Here is a 17,568-nt window from a genome sequence, read left to right on the forward strand (position 1 = left end):
AGCTATTAGTGGGATTTAGTTAGCTTTAAGGTCTTCCTTTACTGCCGGATTCAGTGAAATTGCTGTGCTCAAAAGCAAAATAATAGGTCTGCTACACTCCTGATTTACAGGAGAAATAGCTACATCTGACCCAAAGGCAATTAAAAAAAGAGATGAGAAGAATCTGACAGGGTTTTGACGTGTAAAGCTCTATGGAAGCTTTTTGTGATTTCTGGAGATTGGACTTTGACAGAGAGTGATGCTGCAGGTAGAATTGTCATGTGATTTTGTCTCTTCCCACATAAGGAAAATCAACACTGTGAAATATGTACAGTTCCCTTTTAAAACGTAAGGTTATTTCTAATTTCTGTTTCAGGTTCAGAGACTTAGATTTTCAGAATAATTATAATCAAAGTAGAATTTAAATTTATGATCTGCATCTCTTTTACAGAAAATCCTTTTGGCCTTCCTTCTTGCGATGGGCATCATAGTGACACAGGGTGATGCTTCCTGCTTTAGAAAACTCTTCAAGCGAGGGGAGGCTGAAAAAGGTAGGAGAGGGGTAGTCATCTCACTCAGTAGTATTTTCTTGGCTTAGTTCTATGCAGAACTGTTGGGAAGGGCTCAAAATATCAAGCAGGGGCTCAAAAAATCATGGAGGTGGGAGATGTCAAAAAGGCCTGGACAGGAGGTTCCAGCACCAAGTTTCCAAAGTTAGGGAAAAAAAACAAATTTTCCCCTAGACTGGATGAAGCTGCAGCAGTATTTTTGCTATTGGTGGTAGGCTGCTAATGCTGTTCCTGCACATGGAGCTGGGGGTGAGAGGATTTCTGAATTCAGTTTGGTCATAGATGGTAGCCCAAGCTGCTTGGTTGCTCATTTTCACCTCTGGTCTGCTGTTACAATGAAATTTTCTCTAAGTTAAGAGAAAACAGGTTCATGCTCTCAAAATAATCCAGGTAATAGCTGCGGGAGCAAAGTGACTTGTTTTACCATTATCAGGAACAAAGATTTTCAGAAAATATATGGTCATTTTTAAACTTTTCAGTCTCTGATGTGGAAGCTTAAAGAACATCTTTTATTGCTGTGTTACACAGGCTGTATGGTGGATGGAGTATTGTACCCCTTTGGAGAGATCTCAAGGACAGAAAATTGTCTCACATGCAGCTGCAGCAAATATGAATTGCACTGCTGCACCCTGTAAGTCTGCTTTGTTACCCATAAAAAGTCCACAGCTTTCCATCTGCTAGAAATAAATTAGTTTCTAAAGACATGAGAGTATTTCCTCACCCCTCACAGAGCTGGGGAAAGCCACATATATCTTCTGACTCCTTGTCTGTGTTAATCTTGGTTCAATTTCTGCTGACTGGGAGTGGAGACAAGCCCTTCAAGACACATCCAGTTGGTGCTTGCTTTTAAAACTGAGTAACTATGAGCTTCTTTTACACTGAGATTAAGTCTTTCCTTGTCAGGGGATATAAGAGGAAGAAAAGATTTCATACCTCGTAGTACTTAAGATGTCCTGAAGGGCTCATGATGATCTGAATCCCCTTCCAGAGATGCTTTTCTGCACTGAACATACAGACTCTAGAGTGACATGGCTCTGGTCTGATGTCTTTCTCTCTCCAACATCCTCATATCCCTCATATCCCACCTTCTCCAAGAGCTAAAATGGAGCGATTCTGTTCTTCATCTTTTCTCAGGGGACTTCCACATTCCAAGCATATAGAAGGCTGTGAAAAACTACTGGAAAAGAGATAAAACATGATGAAACTGTGCTTTTGCCACACTTCAGAGTGCTGTGCTAGAAAATTTCTGGGCTAGCACTGAGTGCACTGATACCTCTACACAGCGCAATGAAGCAAGATATTTATTGGTTGAGGTCTTGGAAGCTGTAGCTGTGGCTCTAGCTAGACTGGTCTAAGTCATAGTTCAAGAGATTTCTCACTCAGCACTAGTTTAAGATATAATTGCCAAACCACTGAATTATTGAATTGCTTACTGCTCCATGTCTAACATTTGCTCTCCCTTTGTTGATGACAGCTATACTACTCCTGTGTCTTATGACAAAGAATCATGTAAAGTCATTTTCAATGAGAAGAACTGTGACTATGAGATGGTGCCGAAGAACCCCTCGAAGGAGTGCACTCAGTATGCTCGTGTAGGCTAACAACATGCCTGCTTCAAGCCACTCTGTGCTGTGGGATTCATCCATTCCTTGAGAAGCTTTGCCATCACAGAGGTACTCAAAGACATGAGAGATAACAAAGAGTTCTTCAGTGGATTCCTCTTAATCTCCCAATTATTCTAATTCAATGTACAAGATGCATAATCAAAGTCATATTTCTGTCATTACTTGCATTGATATCACCGAGCTTTGTTGAATGAAATAAATACAAACGAAACATCCAGAATTGCTTCATAATGATGGCTCTTTGTACACAATAACACTGAAGAAGAGCACCTTCCTTGAGAGAAGAATGTATTTCCCTCACTACTCCAGCATGCCAAATACCTGTGCCCTAACAGAAGCCACTTGTGCACTTTGCAGGTTTTGTTCCTGCCAAGACTCAGAGCAGCCGTTTTAGCTCCCTATATGTCAAAATACAAGAATGATGCACTATTTGAGATGTAATCTGCCATAACTCATACTTCAGGCACACAGCAGTCTTAGGAGGGGAGGAGGACACTGGACCAGATTCTCTTCAGCAAGTTCACTCCTCCTCTGTGTCAGATTCTCTCTGAGACATCCTTCCAGTACCTTCCTGAGAGTGACTGGCACAGCTGGATTCTACCATGAGACATTCAGAATCTCTGGAGTTTGAAAAGAACCCAATCTCAGCACAATCTTAGCTGATGAAATGCCCTCTCGTCCCAAGATCATAGTCTTCTCCATGTCTGTAACATATGTGCTTCCTCCTAGCAAACACAAACACCAGCAGAATGCCACATCAACTAGCCTGAGATTTAAGGAGGTGAGCTTCTCACAGAGTGGATGGACAAAGTAACACATAACCAGTGATTGGCTGGGATTTCACAAAAGAAATGGAAAGAAAAACACGTTGCAGGGTGAGCTGTATCCTCTACATACCTCAGTTTCCATGAGGACAACATTCTCATTTCAGGTTCTACCCAACTTCCACGTGTCATCTGCTGAAATATTAACTCAGACCTTTTCCTCTCAGTATAAGATCTTGCAACCACTTAACCTTCCCTTCCAGAGTCAGCAAATGTTCTCCTGCCCCTGTTTGACTTGGACAGCCATGCTGTGCCCTGACATCATCTTCTGCTGTCCTGCTCTGCCAAGACTGCCCCAGGCCCAGCTTCTGCTGCATGCAGAGCTACCTGAGACTTCCCAAATCCCTTTGTTTCCATAGTCCTAAATTCTGGACTTTGCCTGTCACCAGGTGGAGGAGTGCAGCCATTTATGGCCTTCTAAACAGAACCTCCCACTCAGTCCTATCCTAAATCTGCCTTCAAATAATCAGAATGATTTAACATGGTACGTTTTCTCTAGCTTTGTTATGGGTAAATTGCCTGCAAATACTTTTAAAATTTCTCATGGTTTTGAGATACACATTTTGCCTTACCATAGTGTTTCTTCTGAAATACATGAAAATTATTTTATTGTCTCATATAGATACATTTACGTTCTTAATATGAGGAAATCCTTGGCACAAATCTCAGGTTATAAGTGATTTTCAGATGAAACTGACAGAGGCAAGAGCCACAACATCTCACTTTAGGTTGCTCCAGTCTAGCTGCTACCTATCAATAGCAAAAAGAAAATATCTAGAAGAAGAAATGGAAGGAAGCAGGATTTTATACATTACAGTGGAAAACAGTGTAAAAAAGAAAAGACAGCAGATCCCACCAGCCAAGATATCCTGTGGATGTGGCTGCCCACCCCACCTCAAACTGCTGTGTCCATGCAGCAATTCTATCTGAGCAATGAGTTTTATCTTCATGGAATCAGTGACTAACAGGTTTAGAAACAAGCTGAGATTCTCAGAATAGAACCAAAATACAGTGTAGATGAAAGATAGTACTAGCTACTAGCTTAGTCTTAAAAACAAAATACAAAAAACACCCAGGGGTCACTGAATTAAGAAACTGAAAGTATAAAACTGAAGATAAGCAGGAAGATTTTGCTTCATTTTGTGCATACATTGCAGATTGTGTTAAAGGTGCAAGGCTGCCCAAATTTAGATATCACCTAGAGGACCAAAGGTCAAAGTCATGGCAGCAAGATCAGATCTGCTGTTGACACACACCCACACCCCACTAAGCCAGAGGCACCCATGCATGACAAGGAAAGCAGCAGCACTCCCACCCATCACCCTTCCTACACCAACTTAAACTGATTGCTTTGGTCACACTCCCAGAAAAAAATCTTCACTTCTTAACAAACTTGCAATCTTCATTTGCTTAAATCAGCTGCAGAGTTTGGATTTGTCCTTGGAATCACTGCATTTTCTCATTTCTGGAATAAGTTCTCTGACTCTCTGGTTCTGAGATCTTTTTGCTGCCGCTTGACTTCAGTTGAAAATAAGGAGACTAGGAAATACTGCATTTCCCATAAAACGGAGCTCTCTTTTTGGCTGGCTTTGTTACTCCTCACCATTCTGTTTTTCCACCCCTTCTCAGGGCTGTAGTAACTGTGGCTATCTTCCCAGAGCTGCTGCATTGCAAACAGAGACATCCTCCTTCAAATTCTGCTTGGCCTTCAAAGTTGGCCCTTTAGATTATCTTGCTTTTATATCCCTTGCCTAACACTGACCTTTTCTTTTGGTATCATGACACAATAGGATTTTCTGGGCCAGTGGAGGAATTCCCATGCATCTTAAGAATCATGTCTTAGCAAGAGGGATCATTGCTCTCCCAAAGAACTAAACAGGATAAAAAGAAACATGTGTTTCACTCTGCCTGCAATCTGAAATTTTGCTTAGGGATGGGACTCCATTACACACAGAAGGGGAGAGAGATGTCTGGATTAGGAAAGAAATGATGATGTTGACTCCAGCTGGGGCCTCCCAGTCTGAACTGAAACTCAGCCCAAACTTCTGCGCTTCCAGATATCACCTGGACAAACTAACCACACCATCAGAGCTTTGTCTTCAAAAATTACGGCTCCTGGATAATTCCTAGAGCAGAACAGATCTGGTGACACAGGTTTTGAGGTTTGTGGGTGTTTGAGCCTCAGAGTTAACACAGATGTTCCCACAAAGATAAAACTTCTTTGCACCACATTCACAATATGTTTGTGTGTCAAAAGCATACCATATCCTTTATTGCTGTTTACTTATGCTTCTCCTTAAACAATTGCCGCGTCTCATGTTCAAATGTGGCAGATATCATTCAACAATCGTAAAACCAATTTATATTACACCTACCATTGTCAGCATAAGGTCACTGGGAATATATTTGCAAGATGATGTTTACCTATGATCTGTGTGCTGATATGCCTCACATTTCCTCTTGCTTTCTCTCCTATATTAGTGTTGCTCATAGAGTAATCCTTTTCACAGGTATTAGCTAGTTTTTGTTTCTTTCCTTTAAGAACATTACTCCAGAATCACACTGTATTTCTCTGTTGACTGTCTAGCCCTGAAAAATACAGTTTAAAAAAATGTTTTTGCATTCTCACTGTCATCTGTGTTCAGTGGTATGTAACCAAAAACCTCCAGGTAAAGAATGACTAAGTAAAATGTTGAGGCAAATCTTCAAGTCTCCAAGGTTTTTACTTCCTTAGAAGGAAACAGGATACACTGAAGGCATTCACTGATTGTGAAAAGAGCTTCTTCACTGTCCCTAGACATTGCAGCTGGTCTTAACTACGTTCCCAAGAAATCTGCTAACAAGAAGCTCTCCCCGTACCACACATAGCACACAACTAGAAAACACAGGGAAGGCCTTGCAATGTGGGCAGCTGAGAGGCCAGTGCTTGTCTGACAGGTTGAGAGAGAATGTATGTATGTATGTAGGCTGGATTTTTGTTTTCTGGAGGGGGGAGGGAAGGAAAGAAGAAGAAGAAGGAAAAAAAACAAAAGAGACATAGCTTGCCTTTTTTGTAACTTCTTTATCTGTTCATTATGTGGTAGCTATTTACCCAGCCTACCAACCTGAAAGCCAGCTAAGGCTCTCCTTACAAATTCTGGACACACATTGCAGTAATGCTGGCTTTCTGAAATGGACAACCTGAACTAGCTCTCAACTCTGGAGTGTAGGAGTAGTCACCCCAGCTTGGAGTTCAGCCTCAACTCTCAAATCCATGCAACGAGGCGAAATAATTAAGCAGCCAGACTGGTGAAATTGTTCTCAATATTTGAACCAACTAGATCACAGCTAAGCAAAAGTAATTTGTACTTGACTCCTTTACTATCAAATTACTACCCTAAGCATTTGGAAAGAGAGCTTGTCCTGACACTTGGCACTTGGGTCTTGTGGATGGATGGAAAACCAATTAGTGAAGAAAATAGCTATCTACTACCCTTTTCTAAGGGCCTTAAACTCTCCAAAGTCCAGCAGCTCCCCACAGACACCTGGCTTTACACATTACCCTTCTTCTTCCATGAGAGCCTTACTTTTTCTTCAGCTAATGAACAAGAAAGTGGAAAGATTGCTCAAAGTTTGTCTCTTAAAATCTAGGTGATTCAAACTAAGCATGCAGATTTAGTATGAGCAACCAACACAACCATACAGTCATTAATGGGGTTCTCATCATGCCCAGTATTCCTTCTGGGCTTGAAATTCATTCTGAACTACCTCCTATAACTTCCTTCTAGCTAATGAGTTGAACAAAGCCACACCTATTTCTCCAGAACCAAAAACTGTCCTCATTCTAATAACATCTACAGCATGAGGTCACATTGTGGAAACCTCATTGGACTTATTCTTGTATGTTCAGTTTACTCAAGGACTGATATCAGAAGCTTCCTCTCTATATAAGATCTTGGATAAGATGAACTTTCTACAGGCTGTCTTACTACTGGAAGCCTCATAATTCCACAAGAATGGTGAGTCCTTACATCTTTACTGCAAAAGATAATTATATGTTGCTACAGGTTTTCAGAGAGATTCTATTTGATTTACCTGAGCCTTCAAAGACCTAAGTAACTCAAAACTGAGCTTTGAAAACAAAAGTCAGACATATGAGGACCGGCAGGTAAGAACCTTGGGTAAAAGATTTCAGCATTTATAGTGCAGAAGATGTCCAATGGGACACCAGATGAAGGCATAAGGTGTTTGAATGTAATTATTTCTCTGGCAGAAAGCAGCTCTGTTTTTCCTTAACTGAGAACTAGCCATCACTTTTCATGAAGAGTTAGGATAGTATCTGAATGCTTAGTTAAGCTCCAAAAAGTTATCTTGATTTTTAGTCATTTTTTCAGCTCAAATATAGCCAGAGTCCCCCCAGCAGAAAAGAATGCATCTCAGTAAATACAAGAATTCTGTTTTCTCCTTTCAAGAAATCAAAATATTTCAGTGAGACATGCTTGAATTCTTGATCTAGCACTTACTGCTTAGATATGTTAGACTGTTCCCTGCCCTGTAGTATCCCTAAAGGCCTTGCAGACAGATTTATCCAACTAATCCCATTCAAGCATGGTTTTGTAAATCTAAACCAAAATCCCGCTTTCTGGGTCCAGAACAAGTAGTTGCTTTAAGTGAAATCTACAACATCATCTTTCAACTGAATTTACTTTACAATTGATTGCTTCTTGTATTAAGGGTATCTGCTTCATTCCATGGCAGAGTTTGGTCTATGGAGAAAGCTAAGAAATGAGAACAGGTTTTGAACATGAGTGATGTCTTAGTATTTTGTACCAGACTTGCCTAGGATGATCAGATGCTCATGATGCTTATGTTTGTGTGATTGTCAATGTTATAGAATGAATTATCACAAAATTAGTACAATTAAAAACACACATCATTTCATAGATTTCCTGCCTTCCAGTAAAATCCCTTGTTTGCAGTGCTCAGATGTTTTTTACTAATCTTGTCCCTCCAGAAATGCCTGTCAAACAAACTTGTGTTTTTTAACTTTTTCTCTGCAAAATTAAATGCATGTTTATCCTTCCTTTCATATCTGAGGTACAACTTATTTTTAAGAAGTCCAAAATACATAAGTACACAAATATACACATGGTACACAGGGAGAAAGAGACTGTTAAGAACATGTACTTGGTGTCAGAGAAAAACAAGAAAAATGAATAAGGAGAGGAAATGAGTTGAACACCTTCCCTGTACAGTTTACTTTCACAGACAGTACCTGGGTCTACCAATCCTGGATAAGGCAACACTTGATTTTAACAGTTTGGAAAGACAGACTTTTTCCCCACCCCCATCTCAAGTTACGCTCTCCCTCTACATCTACTAAATGGCTTAATATTCCTGATGATGTGTTAAAGTGTCTGAAATACAAATGACAATTGGATTTTGGTTCAAAACCACAGTGTATCTTCCTGCTTCTTATAGCAATATTTACAATCAGGAAGTTCCAGTATATACTTGTAATATATTTGCAATAATTCTGCTTTCCTCTTCAGAAAACCTTCTTGGCCTGCCTTCTCATTCTTTCTGTTAGTGTGACAGCGGCCAATGCATCCTGCTACTTTATGCCACTGAAGCCAGTGAAGCGTGGTGATGAGATTATAGGTAAGAAGTCAGCTGTCCTCATCTTGTCATCCAGCCCCACAAATACTGCCTGTTTGGATTTACCTATTTGGTGCAATCTATAATAATTTAAAAATTAGTGGGAAGAGCGAAGAGAAACTGCTGGGAGGAAAGTAGGGTAAAGAAAGAAATGAATTTATAACATGTTATAAAAGCTAATAATAATTACTATTTTTTAAGAAACATGGCACAAGCCAAATTACAAAAGCATTTTGTCCAGAGAAGTAGCAGAGGCTTATTTTATACACCTGCATGTTATCATTTTTCTTGTTTTATTTTGAGTGTTTCTACAGGAAAGTAAGTGATAAAAAGTGGCGTGCAACAAGAACTGATTTGTGCCAGTATGCAAAATAAACCTAGATAAACCTTATCCCCCACCCCAGAACTAGGAGGGAAAAAAAAAAAAAAAAAAAAGAGTTAATTGTGACAAAGAAAGAGAATATATTTGTAGAAAAACACATAAGCTAGAGCTCCCAAATCCTCCCCTCACTCAAGCTCAGTCATCATAAAGTTTTGCTTCCCAAATCATGTGGAAGTTTATTTCATGACTGTTAGACAGGAACTTCTTATCCACTGCATGCTTTCTTCCTGCAGCTGAATTTTCCAGGAAGATTTAGACATGCTCTAAATGATGAGTTAAAAATAGTTGGTGTTAATGGTGAGGTGTAGCCAAAGCCTTTGCTAACTTCTGACCAGGACCATGCCTAGTTTTCTTCCTGCTTGGGACACCTACTTCCAAGATGAGCTATTCTAGGAAACCTGATGCTGCTGAGAACAATGGAGAACAGAGTAGAGGATACTCTTTTCCGTGTTCTAATATAATCATTGTCCAGCTCCATTATTGTAAAAATCCAACAAAACTCTTATAGGAAGTGTGCAGGCAATAGCGTTGTCAACCCAGTAAGTCTGACAGCTGCCTGCATGGTCCATTTTCAGGCAGCTATGACATGAAGGGAGAGCCACATGAATTCGGTTCACATTGGAAGACTGAAGACTGCTTCGAGTGCTCCTGTTTAGAGTCTGGGATCAGCTGCTGCACCAGGTAAGTTCAGAACAGTGAGGTTCCCTCTGCTGGCACAATGTGGCACAACGCACTTCCCTAACACCGGGGTCCCTGGGAAACCTCTCGCTCACTCCCTTTGTATCACAAAAATGAGCATTAACCCAACAGCAACACTGAACTCACAAGAAGTTCCTCTGAAATACAGAGCTAACATTAAAAAAGATAATGTTTGAAACGACAAAAGAAAATAAGGGAGTAGACATGAACAGGCTAAAATTTCAGGTAAGATACTTATTCAAGAGAGAACATTTAGTTACTTAAGAGTCTTCTACCAGAACCAATTAAGATCTTTCCAAGCACACACTGCCTCCTCTCTGTCTGAGGGGTAGCCAGCCATACACTGGCCTGTCTATAACATTTGTGTGATTCCTACTGCATGTTGTGGCAAAGCAGAAAAGCAATTATATTGGAGCAGCAAGTAAACATGACAAGCATCCTTTGGGTATAAATCAAATCAGTAAACTATAACTCTACCCTCCTCCTGTTTAGGTATCAGGGTGAGCAGCCTTCTGCTCTCAGCTTCATATGAGCTCCCTTTTCTGTTATTAAATACCACCTCAGCATCACCTCTCCAAATTACAATTGTAGATACAATCTCAGATGGAAGCCACTTCCTTCTTGTTCTAATCATCTGTTCTTCTTTTCCCAATGACAGCTATGGAATACCAGTTAACTTTGATGAAGAGAAATGCGTAAGCATATTCGACAATACTGCCTGTGCTTATGAAGTGGTGGAGAAAGCCGATCACTCAAAAAAATGCGAAGTACATGAGTGGGTGGGCTAACAAAAGAGAGGCATGGATCTGGGGGAAAAATATCTTCTTTTCATTTCAAGGGTTCTCTCTCACAAATTTAAAAAAGCTGAAGAACACAACCATAGAGTAAACTCAGCTCAGAATCTTCCCAAGTGAAGAAAAAGAAAAACAACAACAGAACCTAAGCTCAGAAGATTTCCTCTGTTTCTCTGCCTTCTGCTTCTCTGTGCAGCAAGAACTGACTTATTACTTCCTAGATATCCAGAACTAAAGCTGACCTAAAGCATTAGCAATAGCTGATGATTTCAATTTTTCTTCCATTACACTTCAGTGCCAAGGAGCACATTCTGTTACCCACACACAGCTATATTTTAAGGCTAAAAATAAAGCCAGATGAAGCATAAAAAATTTGTGTCATATTTCTGGGGGGGGAAGGAAGGCGACCTAAAGAAAGTCCAAAAAACAAAGGAAAGCAACGAAAAGCAGCTCAAAAAAGCCCACTGTCTGAACATTCCCATTCCTAAGGCAATTTCTTATATGATAACCATTTATCCTGCTTGGCTCCCTGGAGCCTGCCCAACCTATGGACTGCAAGAGACACCGCTTATCCACAGCAGTCCCAGTTCTCTGCCATGGGCCTGGATCTGACTAACCCTTAAAGAATTCAAGTTTCTAAATTGGTCAGTGCTGTGAATTACATTCAGGAAGATACAAGCCAGAAAATAATACACATATAAAAGTAGCCAAAGAGCAATGTACTCCAATGACATTTTTGAAGGCTATAGTGTATTTTCTCAGTAATTGCAGAGACTTTCTGGGTCAGTATACCTGCTTCTGAAGCCTTGAATAATCCAATTCTTTAACAGCCATCACCCTTTTGAGCAACACTGCAGCCTGTATTCAATCAGCTTAGAATTGTGGCCTATTTTTAATAGAAGCTTAACTTCGTGCTTGTGGCCTATGTAGAGAAAAGATCAAGTTCTGTGCAATCTTCCCAAAAAGGGGACCACTTTCCCTCTTCCTGCTGGTTTTCTCCCACCCTTAGTTAGTTACTTTTCTCTATTACCACAGACTATTTTCTTTTTTTTCCAGTTTTTCCAAAGGCACTTTTATTCTGCTGCAGATCATGATCCGATTCCAGAAGCAGAATGAAATCCATTGAAATCCATTCAGCCCTGAGCTCTCCAGCACTCTCTGAATCTTGCTGGTTGAGACTCTGTCAGACAGAGCTGGAGCAGATGAGACATCCCCTTATGTAACCTCCTACATTTGCCCAGAGTCTGAGTGCATTGCAGCTCCTGAGTCATTTCAGATGGATGCTACCCAAGCACAAAGGGCATGAGAGGGAGTTAAAAAAAAACAAACAAACCATTACCCACTCCTATGTCTTGCTGGCACCATCATCTTACAGAGAGGACATACTCATAAAGCACAGCAAGCCTCAAGGAAGCAATGCACCCAAACTCCAGAAAAAACTAGCCTTACTGGCACACTCATGCAATCCCAACCAATTTAACCACATCCCAAAAGCACTCAGATGCCTTCCTCCAGCATCTACTGACTGTTGATATGGTATGTGGATCCACATTGCCTGTCATGATAAAAGAAAGATTTATTTCAAGCCTAAACCAAAAAGTCTCTAGGGAGCTGCTCCCTTCTTGTCTGCTCCAAGTTCCAGCATGGAAACAGATTACGTGATGATGTTACCTATCACATCTCATTTCAGAATGCCAGAAACACAACAGGAACTTGGCTGCCTTCTCTAGGAGGAGCCTAGCTGCAGGAGGATGACAAAACCCTCCAAACTGAGGAAGCGGAGACACACAGAAGAGCTCTGCTCTTCCTTGTTTAGCCAAGTGTTTTGACATGAAATTTCTCCTCTTAAATGCACACAGTTACAGCCCCTACAAAGAACACATTCCCAGTGCAGGCCCTTGTTCTTCAGGTGCTAGCACCACTAGCTCCACATGGTGGAGAGGAAACATTCATGTGAAAGTTCCCCATTATCCTGACATTAAAAAGAGACTGCAGAACGTTGGGAGCCCAGTACAGCCCCAGGAAGGGACTGTATGCTCTCTTCCTCCCCTCTCCCCCCAGATGCCTAATGAAGCACTCCCACTAGCTCTGTTAGAAATGAGGTGGAATTTTGGGTGGCCCTGATCCCTCCAACAGCAATAATTCTTTTCAAGACAAGACTTTTAAATACCAGTAGGATGCTCTTGCCCTAAACTGAAACAAAATGTGTATCTTACCAAATAAGGTGTTTTAAACCAACAACAGAACACACAAGCCATAATCTGATGGAAGTTTTCCTATTAGAGAGCATTTATTATCTAAAACTTAGCTGGTTTTGTATTCAGTCATGTTTTGTTCCCATTAGGATTTTTGCCAGTCTTAAAATTTACTTTGAACAATCTTAAACAAAGAATGTACATATTTTATTTACATTATACTTACTGGAGAAGCTGGAGACTTGCAGAACACTTTTTGCTTTGCACCATTTAAATATAGATGCACTCAGTTTATGATAGTTCAGCCTTTTCACTTTGCTCCTCATTAATTCATCTATTGGCATGCAGGAATATTTGCCTTGGCACCTTTTGAATGCTTCTAAGTTTCTGTTAAAATCTATTGTGTACATATTTCCCAAGCCAGGCTGTGGTTTATTAAGGGCAAAATGATTGACTTTATAGTAGTAATTTATATGAAATCCAAGAACACACTAGTCATATGTTCAATCTAAAACACTCAGTGAGACTTATTCCCACCCCAAAATTCTACTCTGACATTGATTTTCTTCCAGCATATAACTCTCTGTAAGATTACAAGTCCTAGAAGAAACATTTCCAAGAGTAACACAGAATTTCAGTATCTGGTTTGACTGAGTGTTTGTTATCAGAATTCTTCCACAATCTTGAGCAGGAAAGGGTCTGAAAATTAGAATAACCAAAATTACACCAGAAACAGTGAGTGGAAAACCAGTCCTACTCCACCTGCTGCACACCAGCATCCAGGAATTGCAGGGAAGTTCTAACTAACTTCCCAGCAAGCATTATAGGAAGTGTCAAGAACTTAACACAGCACATTTCTCTAACCCTCTTTCTCTTCAATGAAATCACTAGATGGCATCCTAGTTCTACAACAGTGCTCCTGCGTCTGAAGGAAAGGCTGGTCAAGCAAAATCCACAGAGTGCATGAAAACTTAAAGCCTAATTCTTCTGACTGGCAGATCTGAGCTTAATTTTCATTTGTTCCAGTGTGTTTTAAGATTCCAGAAAGTAAATTTTTGCCCTGTTGACAGATTTTTGGACAGTTCATGCCGGTAACTACAGTCTATGTTAGATTTAGAAGTTTCTTGTTCATTGTGTTAGTGCAACGTTCCTTAACTTGGAAGTTAACAAGCTCTGTTTGCTAAGCTCAGCTCTTCAGAATACATTCATGGCATCAACTGCTGCCACCCTCATCCCCAGCACTAGTTTTTGAGAGGTACCAGACAGGAAACAATTCTGTGGGACTATCTGGGAACTCCAGCATACTGACATATTGCTATTTTACTGCATTATTTTATTAGTCAGACACATTTGCAAAGCTATGAATAGAACTAGGATCCACCAACATGACCAGTGTCCCATCTGCAAGAGGAATGAGATTTAAAGTAAGGCTTGATCATTAAAGCTGCTACCAGAGCCCTGAGACTTTGTGACATCAGGTAGCTCTGGGAAGCTTGAGAAGGGTTCAATGCACAATGACTCAAAGGAGTCACTAGCAAAGCAGAGATGCCCCAAGCACAGTACAGGCAACAGTATAAGACAAAAACCACTCTGGACTCAGATCCAACATTTGTGGAAGGGTTAATTCCTGAGAGAGCAACTGGAACCTTGGAAGAGGGAAGAGTCTAAGTCTCCATACACAAAGGTCTGTAGGTCTCAAGCCTAGTGCTGAAGGTAGGAACAAAGTAAATTTTTCCTCTTTTCAGGGAAATGGTTACACAGCATTTGTGTTATGTCACCTTGCTGAAGACTCAGGCTTTCTGCAGAAGCAGCAGTTAGAAAACTCAGCTTTTGTTTTAAAGAACAGTTTTGCTTAAAAAATGAACAGTCATCCAGCAGACAGTCTCTAACCTCAGGCTCCTGAAGACAGGTTAGGTTTTCAATGCAGGCAAGTTTTGCTTGAGTTACTGGAGTGGGGAACTGGCCTGCAGTCAGAGCCTCAGTGACCCAGGGGTGATATCAAGGCACCCTTCTGCTCTGACGTGGGGAGAGCAGTCCAGCCTGGCCCCAGGCATCTCTAAGTTACTCAGAGTTCTCCTAATTGGCAAAAACATCTCCATGCAGAACTGCCTCCCTGGTTTGGCAGTTACTGCATTTGTCAAACCACCGCATTATTTAACCAGTTTAGTTTGGCAGCTTCACTGGCAAACAGCAAGATAAACAAGGAGAGGCAGGGCTGGATGTTCCTCTCATTGCTTCACAGACCTCAAGCTAAGGACACCCATATATTAACTTCTGCCATATCCCACAGCTAGTGAAAGACTTACAGGCTGTCTGGAGCCAGGCTGCGAGCTCCACTGGCACCACATAACTCAAGGGATAAGGGATTCAGGCAAGCAGCAAGGTGTGACAGAAAGGCAGCACTCCATGTCTCAGGACACACTCAGCCATCCACTGGGCAAAGTTGACCTATCCTTCTTTTAACAGAGGGACCCCAAAGACATACTCTACAGCCCTACAGGGAAGTGTTCATTCATAGCCACACAACAGAGAATTTCCTTCTCCTTCACTACCTACTTGACCTGGAAAGCCTTATTGACTCCAGAGGAGACCCCTGAGTAGGTCAGCAAGCATGGATGGAGAGACTGGCTCAGCCTCTACTCTCTCACAGATCTCAAAATTACAAACTTTCAAAAGCACTTAGTTTCTTCATTCTCAAGTTTGCAATTAAGTAACCTAACAAGGCCTTTTTTCACATTAAAGGCAAAAAAGAAATTACACAGGGCATGCTTTAGCACACACCTAAGGTTAAGGAACCAGTACCACCAGGCAGCAACAGATTCAACCACTGTGGGCTTGGCTACCTGAAAAACAGCAGTGGTTTGGAAAAACTCATTAATATAGTTTATTTTATTTAATTTGCATGAAAGAATAAGGATACAATGAACTTATTATTTTAGGAGAATTTGGAACGCACCTCACCCTTCAAGAATGTTAATGTTTCTTTGAAACTACCATTATTACAGATACTAGACACTCCAACAGTCATTCATCAAGGAACATGACAAGATTAGGAGTGACAACAGGGTCAAGAGATCACACATTTAAAGATTTAACAGCATAAGAGAAATAAAATTTTCCTCTTAAAGCTAACACAGTCAACTTGAAGAAATCATTCCCTTCAGACAGGAGTTCATTCGTTTAAGGATTACCACAGATCATTTTCCTTAAAGTACTTCATCAGACACAACAACTGTTTCCTAAAGCAGAACTACACACAGAGCACGATCCACCAAAAATCAAAAGATTAAGACAGAACTACAAGATTAAAAGCAAACTTCAGTAAAAGCTCTCAAGCTTCTCTCTAAGAGCTACAACAACAACAGCAACAACAAAACAACCACAAAAATAAAAAAACAAACCAAAGACACTTACACAGATCAACTCCTCTATCACAGCAAGCAGCAACCACTTCCTCTGCAGTCTCCTCCTTTGCTCTGAACCCCTCCAGAGACAGCACTTGCTCTGTCACTGCACCTCTTATCCAAGAACCCCCTCCAGGGCAGCTTGGCTTCCTGCAACTATTTGTCAATCAGAGGAAGCTAATGAGTAATCAAGGTGTTTAATCAAGCACAGGCTTGCTGAAAAAAACTCACCAGCAGAGTTAATACAATTCATTATGCTGGGAATACTCAGGCAACTTTCAAAGCTGGTCAGGCCTGTGCCCCAGTTCAGCAAAGCAGTGGATTCCTCCAGATTCTAGCATGGCCATAGATAGTCTGGGGTCTGTGAGAGTTTTCCTGGATGGTTGTGAGAGTGATGCAGCCTCACATAATGTGTACTGCAACAGCGCAATTGCAAAACCCCCCAATACCTGCTGTAAGATATTCTGATGATCTCCAAAACCAACACTGCAGGATCCCAACTGCCTTGGAGGCAGGGCACATATGAGACAAAAGATAGCTGGAATTTTGCATTCTTTGCCTTTCCTAATCCCTAACATCACTACTGTCACTGTCAGGAAGATGTGAGCTACAAAAGCACCCTAGCTGTTGGCTTCACTTCTGAACTGAGACAACACATATGCAGCTCATCTCACTTTTGCTGATGAAAAGGTGCAGTCCGTTCATGGTGATCTGTGCGTGTCTTTTGGGCCAGGGTTTGCATCAGCAACTGAGAAACCAAAACTCTTTGGCTAGTCCCCACAGGCCATTAAATTCGGACAAAATGACACATCGCATATAAATTGAAATTATAATAAATCAGTCTGAGAACAGTGGAGTCTCCACACCACTGCACTATAGGAATGACCTGTTCCAGACTTGGAGTGATGTCCCTGCAGCAGGTCAGGTGAACAATAGCACACTACTGCCTTGCTGCTCACATGCCCTTTCCCTGCTGCTCCTTGATGGCCTGCCAGGGCTGGAGGTGCAGTTTTTGGGGGGTGACAGTCTTTCTCCAACACTGGTGCTGGTGCAGAGTAACTAATGTATCTATCTGCTGGAGTTTCTTCAGATTTACACTGGTATAGCGAAGGTCAAGATGTACATCAGTGTACAAAACAAGCTTCTGCAAGACTTTTTGAGGTGACACCTTCTGATCGATGGTAGGAACAGGTTAGAGTGTCCACTGGCTCCCAGGCTGCTCATGGTGACATCACCTCCCTTTGCAGTGACCATTGTTTCCGCACTGTATATAAATACACAGCTGCCCCTCACTATGAGATGTAAGCAGCCCATGCAAGTATGGTAAGTCAGCAGTTTATATGCGGTGTATGTGCGTGTACGTGCATGGCAATTATTTTTCAGTCTGAGCTTATTTATAAGAATAGGACTTGTCCTTAATTCTGTGCAAGTGCATTGGTTCACTGGACCACTTAAAAAAC

General features: G+C 41.1%; 2 protein-coding genes across 2 annotated transcripts; both read left to right on the forward strand.

The window, feature by feature from the left end:
• Positions 1–435: 435 nt before the first annotated feature.
• On the forward strand, positions 436–2,356 carry LOC140254382 (beta-microseminoprotein-like). Its single transcript, XM_072340839.1, has 3 exons — positions 436–530; positions 1,077–1,179; positions 2,023–2,356. The coding sequence occupies exons 1-3, from the start codon at positions 458–460 to the stop codon at positions 2,147–2,149; spliced, it is 303 nt and encodes a 100-aa protein (XP_072196940.1). The 5' UTR covers positions 436–457; the 3' UTR covers positions 2,150–2,356.
• Positions 2,357–6,837: 4,481 nt separating this feature from the next.
• Positions 6,838–10,503, forward strand: LOC140254059 (beta-microseminoprotein A1-like). Its single transcript, XM_072340253.1, has 4 exons — positions 6,838–6,876; positions 8,529–8,637; positions 9,592–9,697; positions 10,374–10,503. The coding sequence occupies exons 1-4, from the start codon at positions 6,838–6,840 to the stop codon at positions 10,501–10,503; spliced, it is 384 nt and encodes a 127-aa protein (XP_072196354.1).
• The last annotated feature ends 7,065 nt before the right edge of the window (positions 10,504–17,568 follow it).

Source organism: Excalfactoria chinensis, chromosome 6 (assembly GCF_039878825.1).
Source record: "Excalfactoria chinensis isolate bCotChi1 chromosome 6, bCotChi1.hap2, whole genome shotgun sequence".
Taxonomy (NCBI): domain Eukaryota; kingdom Metazoa; phylum Chordata; class Aves; order Galliformes; family Phasianidae; genus Excalfactoria; species Excalfactoria chinensis.